Source organism: Daktulosphaira vitifoliae, unplaced genomic scaffold (assembly GCF_025091365.1).
Source record: "Daktulosphaira vitifoliae isolate Bord-2020 unplaced genomic scaffold, ASM2509136v1 Scaffold_1, whole genome shotgun sequence".
Classification (NCBI taxonomy): domain Eukaryota; kingdom Metazoa; phylum Arthropoda; class Insecta; order Hemiptera; family Phylloxeridae; genus Daktulosphaira; species Daktulosphaira vitifoliae.
Genome location: NW_026099572.1, coordinates 16,986,783 through 16,997,337, shown reverse-complemented (window position 1 = coordinate 16,997,337; position 10,555 = coordinate 16,986,783). Strand labels below are relative to the sequence as shown.

At 24.9% G+C, this 10,555-nt stretch overlaps 1 protein-coding gene across 1 annotated transcript; it reads right to left on the bottom strand.

Moving 5' to 3' along the window:
- Positions 1–1,512: 1,512 nt before the first annotated feature.
- Positions 1,513–6,385, bottom strand: LOC126910468 (6-phosphofructo-2-kinase/fructose-2,6-bisphosphatase-like). The gene is made up of 9 exons (XM_050693064.1): positions 5,389–6,385; positions 4,779–4,895; positions 3,864–4,024; positions 3,515–3,800; positions 3,352–3,455; positions 3,067–3,288; positions 2,764–3,001; positions 2,480–2,607; positions 1,513–2,398 (listed from the first exon to the last, which is right to left on the bottom strand). Exons 1-9 carry the CDS (start codon positions 5,507–5,509, stop codon positions 2,297–2,299), a joined length of 1,479 nt encoding a protein of 492 aa, XP_050549021.1. The 5' UTR covers positions 5,510–6,385; the 3' UTR covers positions 1,513–2,296.
- Between the last annotated feature and the right edge of the window lie 4,170 nt (positions 6,386–10,555).

Genomic DNA, 10,555 nt, shown 5'->3' with positions numbered 1-10,555 from the left:
TTTTTGGCAGTTATTGTGTTAAAAAAATTGTTTTTTTATATACAAGACAGTCAGATTAACGTCATTAAATATATCGAAATAAGTGATTAAACTATACTAAAAGGTAGATTATAATACCGAAGTCCGAATGTAAATTTAATTTGTAAGTATTTTTTTAGTGGTTTACGTTAAAAAATAACAGCACAGTGAGGATGTGGCATAGTTGGGTCAAGTATGATATCAGTCAGTAATTAAAATCATTATCATAAAAAACTCTTTGATGCAAATCTGTAGATAGTATTTAATTTAAAAAGCTACATGATCTCCTGATTTCTTATTCATATCCTTATTACAAGTTTTATGATTTATAAGTGTAATATATGAATATATATACAAAAGGGAAATGGTTGTATTTAAAATAAAGTATGTCAAATGAAAGAGGTATATAAATTGTATTTATCATAAAAAAATTTTATTGATTGATCCATACATTTTTCAAAAAGTTAGTCTATAAAGTTAAAAATATAAAAAAATTTTTTTATTAATTTTTATGCTAGTTTTCATCATAAAAACAAACTAAAGTCTGAAACTTTTTTTTTCATATTAGAGTATAATGCATAAGGTATGTATAAATGATATATATATATATATAGATGTACATAAAAGTGTTAGTATTTCCGGAACAATTTCAAAGGTTAATTTTTTGTGAAAAAGTTGTCGTTTCGAATTCCCCCAGTGGACAAATAAATGGTCAGATTTATAAAAAAAAAAGATAGATAATTATCTCATGTATTATTTAAAAATAAATTATATTGATTTGGTCATTTTTAATAAAGTTATGGCAGTTTTAAGTAAAAAAAATGTGGAAAATTAGGGATTTTAAAATTTGTAATTTTTTGAAGATTTCCCCATTTACGGAGAATAAGGGAAATGTTTTCGACTAGATAAGATTTGTAATCTTTTGACATATCGTTGAAAAAAATCGGTTGAGTAACAGTCACAAAAAAAAAAAACACATAGTAAAACCAATACCTTATCAGCTTCGCATCGAAGCTAAAAGGTCTATTTATATTTAATACTTAATATGTTTAATAATATCAATAAATTAGTTAATAATAGTTCTAATGTATGAGTATAAATATTAAATGATAATCGAGAAAAAATTTATAAGTATACAATTTTATATAAATAATTTTTTATATTTATCATACAAGTTTATTTATATGATAATTTATTTTTAGTAATTTTTAAAATAAATTTTTAATATTATGTTTAGATGCGAGATGGTTTAGGTACAGAAAACCAAAGCTCAATTTAAACATAATATGCTTACTAAAGCAATTTATATTAAATCTTAAGTTTACTACAAAAAATAAAACCAACTATTGAGAAATTAAATTATAACTTTAAGTCTCACTTAATACTAATATATATATATATTTATATATCATCATATATTAAGTACCAATTTGTAATTAACAATATAGTACATACATATTGCAACTATTAATATAACATATATACTCTATATAGTAAAATTACAATTAATTTTGTCATTCTATATAAAAAGAAAAACTATTATTTGTATAAAAATATTTATATAGTCTAAATAATCATTTTTAATAAAAATGGAAGAATATAATAGTTTCAGTCAAAAATTATAAAAAATGAATTATTTCCTAACACTCATCTTTATTAGTTTATACCCCCACATAAGAACTTGTAGATGATATATTAAGTAAAATGAGTTTGTGTGATCATCAAATATTTAAAATTAAATAAATAATAGATCAAACATTAAATAAAATAAATTTGTGTTCAACATTGTAAGAATTACTATAATACTACTCAAATTATAAGCTATTAGTATTATAACAATGAGTGTAAAAATTATATGCAAGTTAAGAATAGATTCGTTAATTGTTAATAAAATGTACTCATTCTATTTAACTTATCATATATAATTAACACTAACACACACAAAAAAAAGAAAAAATAGTATAATTATGATCTTATATTTAAATAAAATAAATAGCATATTCCCAAAATGTACCTTAATAATTATGTCTAACAGTACTAAAACAATTGTGTTAATAGTCAAACATTATTACTTTAAATGTTCTTATTGCAGTAGTAAGTAATGGAAACTTATAATACAGTTAATAATAATTTTCATAGATTAAAATAAAATATTTATGCCACAAAAATTTTGATTAATTGTGATAATGTGGCTTTAAAATTAATTAAAGTAATACATAGCTTCCATACTAATTGAACAATATATTATATACCATATTGAAATTCTATAAAATTAGATTTACAATTGAATAATTGACTGCCGATTCCATAAAGATAAGTTTTCAAAATGTGGTGGGACAGTAAGTAGAGCATCATCAGTTGTTCGATTAACAGAACAATTCTAAAAAAAAATAAAATAAATTAATATTCATCAAAAATTAACAAATTGTAAATATTGCACACAGATATCAAAATAACTTACCTTAGGTTGCATTCGATACGTGTCCACACAATCTATGTTAAGTTTAATAACTTCCATCTTACATTTATAACCAGATACAGTTAATTTGATAATTGTATGTAAAGGAACGTTAATATAAGGTAATTCTTCTATAAAACATAAAAAAATTTTAAGTTAATTAATTATCATATAATTTGATAAAGTAATGTAATCATAAGGACTAATACTATATTCTATCATCTTGATAAAAAGTATTTTTTATAGAACTACACATAAATAAATAAAAATTGTTAATTTATACATACCATGTTTTTTATTCATAAAGTATCCAAGAACACATCTCAAAACAGCTTGGTGGCTTACTATTAACAAATTATCCATATCGCCTTCAAGTTCTAATAAAACTGGTTTTAATCTATTCATTATGTCTACATATGATTCTCCCCAAGGGTAACGGTATTGTAATTTATCTTGATCACGCCATGCAAATTCTTGAGGGAATTTATCTTGCATCTCTTCATAACTTAATCCTTCACAAACACCCTAAAACAAATAAAAAATTAGCCAATAAAGAAATAATAATTTTTGCTATTTTCATTAATACTTACAGCATATAACTCATTTAAAGCTGATACAGTCTCTATCGGAGCTTGAATACCTTGAACAGTTTGGTGAGTACGTTTCAATTCACTAGTCCATACTCGCAATCCAGTTAAACATTCTTCATTATTAAAATATCGAGCCAATGCCACTGCATAAGTACGTCCTCTAACAGACAAATCAGCATCTCCACCAATACGACCCAATACATTGTTTTCACTTTCACCATGCTAATAATAAAAATTTCAGTAATTTTACATGTTACTAAAAACATAGTAATAATATTAGCTTACTCTAGAAAAATAAAAAGTTTTTGAAAAAGGTTTGAAACTCGATACAAATGAAAGCACTTCACTTTGTAATGGAGAGTTCAAACGATAAGTGCTAAGCATTTCACCTAAAAATTAAAAACATTGACTTCTAAAATTACTGGTAATTAAAATAATGTTAACATACCTGCATTTAAATACTTGATATAACTATAGCCATCAGTTTTAGGTTTCATAGGCTCATGTTGTTCCATATAATGTTCAATTTTATGGTGAAAGTCATCAAGAGCTTTTTCACTAGACATATTACGATAATCTTTGCTGAACTGCAATACTTCTTTAACATTTTTCTCAATTAACATTTCATCATCACAAACACATTCAATAAACAAAACTTTAAATCCCATCTTTTTGGCAAAATGGTCATGTACTGTTTTACGACGTTCTTGAGTTATATGAGTTCCATCAAGAATCTAAAATCATGTAAAATTAATTAAAAATATACATTATGGGGATTTCATACACTAATAGCTTACAGCAACATCTCCACCTTCTTGTAACCATTTAGTGGCATCTTCTTGAGCTTCCTGGACACTCAATTGTCGAATTTCAGCAGCTTCTCTATTTTCTTTACGAAATAAATCATGACTACTGTACGATTCAATATGTTTACGTCTGTATGAACTCACACAAAAAACTAAACAAATAATAATAAAAAAATATTTTTTAAGAAAATAATTTAATCAATAACTTATATTATTATTTAAAAATAGTAGTTATTTTAATATATACAACAAATACATAGTTTTTCTATAACTTCAATTTGACGTAACATGCTCTTAAATAAATTTTTTTAGTATATAAAGATTGGTAAAATTTGTAGGGGCTGAGTACCTTGAAAGCACTGAAGATAATCTAAATAGTTTTTTAAGCACTTTGTTGGAAATAAACTACAACTGTTTTTTAATTTTATAGGTGTTCTTTTGTTTTAGTTATATCTTTTATTTAGTACATTTTGTGTTATTCTCCTTTTCCGTTATTTCAAATAAAAATTCTCACTTTGAAACACTGCTAGATCTATATGACATGTCTTTGATAGTGATTTAAAAAGTAATTTGTGCAGGTACTATTTGAGTTGTTTACTTTAGTTTTAATCTTATGAGTTTCGGCTCACAGTCAATACCTTAGTATTCAAGAATATAGTTTTATTCTTTGACCCCGTAAAGTCTTAATTAATTTTATTAAGTAGTGAAAAGTAGTGTTATAAACAAATACTACAAAGATAAAGAAAAATATGGTATCAGTGTCATAATTTAAATATAATATTATGCATGAACAACTGTTTTTTAAATTCATATATAGGTATATATACAATAACTCATTGTATAAAATATTTTAAAATGTAATAATTAATTTCTAAAAATAGATGATTAATTTAATCTTAAACAAACCTTTAGCTTTATGATTGGTCCAGTTGAGGTATTGTTGTATTTTATAAGCAAGAACTGTCTTCCCACGTGCAGGTAATCCAACCATTGTTACAACCAAAGGTACAAAATTATGTCCAACTGTTCACAAATAAATATACATAGTAATTTTTATCCAGGCAATAAATAAAAAAAAGCTATTAAAAAAATCAAACATGTAATCTTAACAGGAACGTTACCAGATATCATATCCCCTACATGACAAATTTTAATAATTTTAGTAGGTAATTTTTTAAACAAGGAGGAAGCTACAATAAAATAATTATATAAAAAAATTATTTGATTCACAAAAATAAATTTTTTACCCCTTCCCATATTTCTAGCTTTGGTAAAGCCCTGATTCTTTATAATGTGCCATTAAATAGTATTAAATTCCAAGACTACATATTCCCAAACCAAAATAGATATTTTATGGACAGTTTAAGAATTATTAAATTTATAATTGGATATATAAAAATTTAAGGATGTTTTATAATTAGTATCTATAGAATTACATCTTAAAATTATTTTAGTTGCATACATAACAAATTATAAATATGGTTTAATTATTTAACATATTAGAGAAAAAATTTACTTTGAGAAAATACAAATGGCATTAAATCCTTCTTGCCAACTATATCATCATCTTCTGATTCTGACTGTGATTGACGTTGCCAATCTTTTTTAATTGAACGCATTAGACTTGTAGGTGCCATTATACTTTTTGTAGGCTACAAAACTTTTAAATACACACACTTATATCAAATGCTACACTATACTACTAGCAGCGTGGCAGACTAGAGCACAGTGTAAATATCAAGTTCTGAGAAATGATCAGATGATGTATGATAGATAAGTTTTTGTAGATCTGGCCTCATACCACCAATTGGTCTTCTACGCACAACGTAATCCACTTTGTTGGCCAGTGTGATGATACAGCAGAAGTTTGCCCCGTCCACTTTGATCACTGCGGTGCAACAAATGTCAAGAGACTACTTGACAGTTAAAGATTAGAGAATTTGTTTATAAGATAATATTACAATAAAGTTAACTACGAGTATATAATTGCAATAAAATGGACAGAATAAAGTGTAGCTCAAAATAACAGACACAATTCAGCCTTTGATCTGCAAAACTCGTGCAATAAGATTAACATCTGCACATTTCATACGACAAAAGAAGTATAAATGCATAATAACTATAGATTCTCGAATAGATAAAATCGAATAATTATTTATGAAATCAATGGTTAATTTTTTTATACTCTTTCTTATCAATTTGTAATAGTAATGGCGTGTCAACTTGCTTTTGTCCTCGGACAACAGACGATCCCAGACAACAATAAAATTTATTACAATACTATTTCTAGGAACTACAGTATATAATACTATACGATGCTGACTATGACGATACCAAAAAATAATAAACAAAACTAAAAATTTAATTGAAAACGCACAACTGATGATCGCACACGGGAACGATATGGTTCGCGAACAAAAACAACAATACTACAGAAATCGATGGTCCGTCCGGGTAAATCGTACTCAAACGACGGAAATTCGGTTCGTTATAAATACTTCAAGTGGCGGCCAAAAGGTCGTCGATTGTTAGTGGAAGTGGGAGTGACAAGTAGCTTGGGAAGAGGGGTACAAGTACGTGCTACGCCTGCGTATTGTTACAAAAACAATAATACACTTGATTATGGATCCCTTGTTTGTTATTACACTCAGAACAGCCAGTGTACGTTCGCGTCAGTGCTTCAGCACCTGGTTGTCATGCGCTTAGAAGTGTACGTACACCGCGCCATTACGAATTTTCAAGGAATTTTGTCAAAACACTACCCGCTATTTCAACTTCCATTAAAATTTCGGTGTCAAGGCCAAAGATAACTGCGCGTTACTATACCACGAAATCGACCCTAGTCTTTGAAATTTATGAGTTTGTTATTGTTATAGCAAATTTAACCGTGTTACTTTTTTACGCAGTTAGCACTATACGTAACTTAATATGAATAAAAAAATTTTATTTTTATTTTCACGTAAAAAATTTTTTTTCTTTAAATTTTCGGAAAAAATAACTAATCCCCTTCTCCTTAGGTTGACAGTTTTTTTAATACTAAAATACATTGTAATGATAAAAATTTGCTTCTCGGTTAAAATATGAAGCTAATGCGACATTTCACAAAAAATTGTGAAAGAAAAAACATTTTACGTGTGCATAAAAAAATTGTTAATTACGTTATAATCTAGCTTTTAGATATGGAGTCGCTATTTATAACTATTTTTAGTTTATTAAATGTATTTATTAATACTGCTCTCATTAAAGTAATTAAACTTTTTCATAATATTATTACCTTTTGTTGTTACATTAAGGACGTATTTAAAAATTAAAAATGAGGAGACACAAATAAAATTTTCAATTGAAAAACTACCAAGAAAATGATTTTACTCCTTTTGGGTCGATTATGAGAAAAATGGTCACTAAACTATTTATATCAGTATGAGTGGCGCCGAAATTAAAAGCAAAATAAAGTATCATTTCAGTCTTCTAATTAAATCCGAAAAAACATTATTATTATTGAAGATCTGTGTTAAAAAATTTTTTAGTAATTTGATTTAAAATAATTACATATTATAAATTATATTATATTTATATAATATTGTGACTGTATTATGTTAATTGTTATTATATTATTATAGACAAGTTTATTGACAAAAGTAAAATTACAATTAAGTTTTTGTCAAAGATTAAATTTATTTTTTATTCAATAACTCATTTATATACTTTTAATTTTTAATTTTTAATTTAGTAAAAGTTATTCCGCGTAAAAAGTTTAATTTTTAATATCTAAGTTGAACATAGTTTCCAAAGTTAATAAAGCAATATTTTTTATTTATTGTAATAATTAATAAAACTATAATTATATGGATTATATGGATAATTATCCATTCAACTATATTTAGTATATTATTAAAAATTATTAATAATATATTAAAAAATAATATATGATAATATTACCATTATATTATCAAGGGTAAAGTATGTAAAATACCGGATTTTTTTTACACCATCACTAAAAATCAATAAAAAAAGCTTAACCAGTTTTTTTAGCTTTGTAACAATCGAAATGACTTATTTTTAATCATTAAACTTTTACCCCTAAGTAAAAAAAAGTTCCCGCGCCTTTGATCAGAATTACACGGTCAATGGGGAGTACGTGCTGCTGTATCCCCACTAAATACGCTACTGTAACTTATATAATACTACATATTAGTATATATTTGGGTAAAATTATGTCTTCGGCTTTTGTCAGTTCTAAAATTGTTATTTACCAATAGATTTTATTAAAATAGTTATTTATATGAAAATACATAAAAGCATTTCTAAAAAAGTTATGTAGGTTTTCAGTAGTCGTGCCAACTCATACAGAATTGTTAGAACTCATTTATAGATGTGCCAATTAAAATATTTTTCCATGAAGATGTCTAATTTTTTTTGTAGATCATGATAAACTTATCAATTATAAAACTTAAAATGTATTATAACACATCCTATTGCTCATATAAACCTGTATCTAGGAAATGTGAACAACATTACAAGAAAATTATTTTTCAGATAAGAATGATGAAAAGACGACAATCAATAAAGTTGTCTAAGACTGTGCTTGGAAACATATGAAGAGCAATAAAAAAAGATATCTTTTACTATTAAAAAATAAGTGCTCTAAAATAGCTTGAACAATAAATGGTCCTGTAAGAAAATACAGTTAAGATTTTTAAGATTTGATTTTTATGAACATGAATACAAAAGTTTATTCAAAAGCCCAAAAAAAAGGATTAGAATTTCGAAATTTTAAAAATTGCCCGCTCTCTTTTTTATATAGTTTTACATATATCTTATTATTTTTTATTTAAATTAAATATTTCAATTAGAAATGCAAAAACTTTAATTTAGTAGAAAAATACTACATAATTTACCAAACCGAATGACTGAATTACCAAAAGTGTACGTCATCAAAATTTGTAATTTCTTTCGTTTATCAAGTTTATAATTATCACAAATATTGTCACGATGCCAAATAATTTAAAATAAAAAAAATAAGTAGGTATGTTATCTTTCAAAATATTTGTTAATTTAAACTGCAATGTGGATATGATTTGTATTTAATATAAATTAAATGACACAAAGTTAATGACGTAGCTAGCTAGAGATATTAGGCAAAACGATTTTCCAGTGCCTCGAAAACTTTAGTTACACTGTTAAGTTGGGTTAATAAAAGCGTATGGAATTTGATCTAACGAATCTGGTTGGTGTAGAAATCATTAGGTTTTGATAACTTAGAAAAAAAGTCATGGTCTAATAAACTTTTTATGTTGGTAACTAAAAAATAATAATGTATATACTCACAACACAAATTTATTTATTCAATAAAATATCTAACCGTTTTGTATACTTTTATATTGTTCTAGATGAAATACTCAATGAGAACATAAATTAAAATTTAAAAATAGAATATAAAAAAATTTAAAGTATTAGCGAAAAAATTTAGAAGTATCAATTAATTATAAACATATAAATATATAATTTATTGGTCTGTAACATTAATTGTTAACATAGTAAAAATAAATATACTTATGTTCAATGAATATACATTTTTAGAAAGTGAATTTTATTTATATTTTTTTTAAAGATACTATTGTAAAAATCCATTATACAATTTAAAACTCAAAAAATTAAGGTTTTAATTATTTTATTACCAATTTTTCTTCTAATATGGTTAGTGGTTAAATTTATTGACCTAAATAGAATAAAGATACTGAATGTATTTTTTTGTTATTAGAAGTTATTTTTTAAGTTTTAATCAAATTGAAAGTATGTATATTTATAATAGGTTTGTTTTCTTTGACTTAAAATTTTCTTCACTTTAGTGAAATAAACATGAATTATAGTCGACACAAAGTAATTTATGTACACCTACTTAAAACTTATTATTTTTGTCCTTTGAAACACCTAAAACATTAAATAAATGCATGTTATACGCAAATTCGATATTTTTTAAAAAACTTTTAATATTCATATATCAAATACGCAAAAAATGTATCGCAATTAAATCACAACAAATTTACACATAATGACATGCTAAATTTTCTTAAATTGCCTTTAATTGATAGATATTTTTATTTTTATTACATGGAACAGATAAACTGACATCATAAATTATTTTTGTTTTGGTTGAATTGAAGCTACGTAATTAATTTCTGACATTTTATTAACTGTCACGTTACAAGTATAAGATCTTAGCCTTTCAAATAAACTAAATTATTGGAGGAAAAGGATGGTAATAAAACAATGTAGTAAGGAAGCTCCCTTCAGGTTTAAACCTATGAAATAGATTGATTTTAGTTCTTATAGAAAATTTTTTCAAGTTACGCTTATAGGGTGCTCACTTCACCTATATAAGTTTATATATATACAGAGTGGCCCACCACTCACTGACAACTTAAATAACTTTTGATCCAGTTAATATTTTTAGCTGATTTTTTTTTTTAATAATAGTTATACGTTATAGACCTATAGCTATATCTCAATAATTAATTTTTTTACATTTTATTAAAAATATTAATTATTTTTAAATTTTAAATAAAATGTAAAAAAAAAATCTAAGATAGCTATTTTGTAGAGTAGAATTTAAGAAAAATTTTAGTAAAAAAATATCTTATTAATATTCAGTAGTAAATATTCTGTAGCGTTTTGAAGTTTGT

Excerpts from the sequence above, each read along its gene's own strand:
- LOC126910468 (XM_050693064.1), bottom strand. The coding sequence starts at position 5,509 with ATGGCACCTACAAGTCTAATGCGTTCAATTAAAAAAGATTGGCAACGT. Across the intron at positions 4,896-5,388 it reads GCCATTTGTATTTTCTCAAA|TTGGACATAATTTTGTACCT; the intron begins GTAAATTTTTTC and ends ATTTGTGAACAG. Across the intron at positions 2,399-2,479 it reads CGTATCGAATGCAACCTAAG|AATTGTTCTGTTAATCGAAC; the intron begins GTAAGTTATTTT and ends ATTTTTTTTTAG.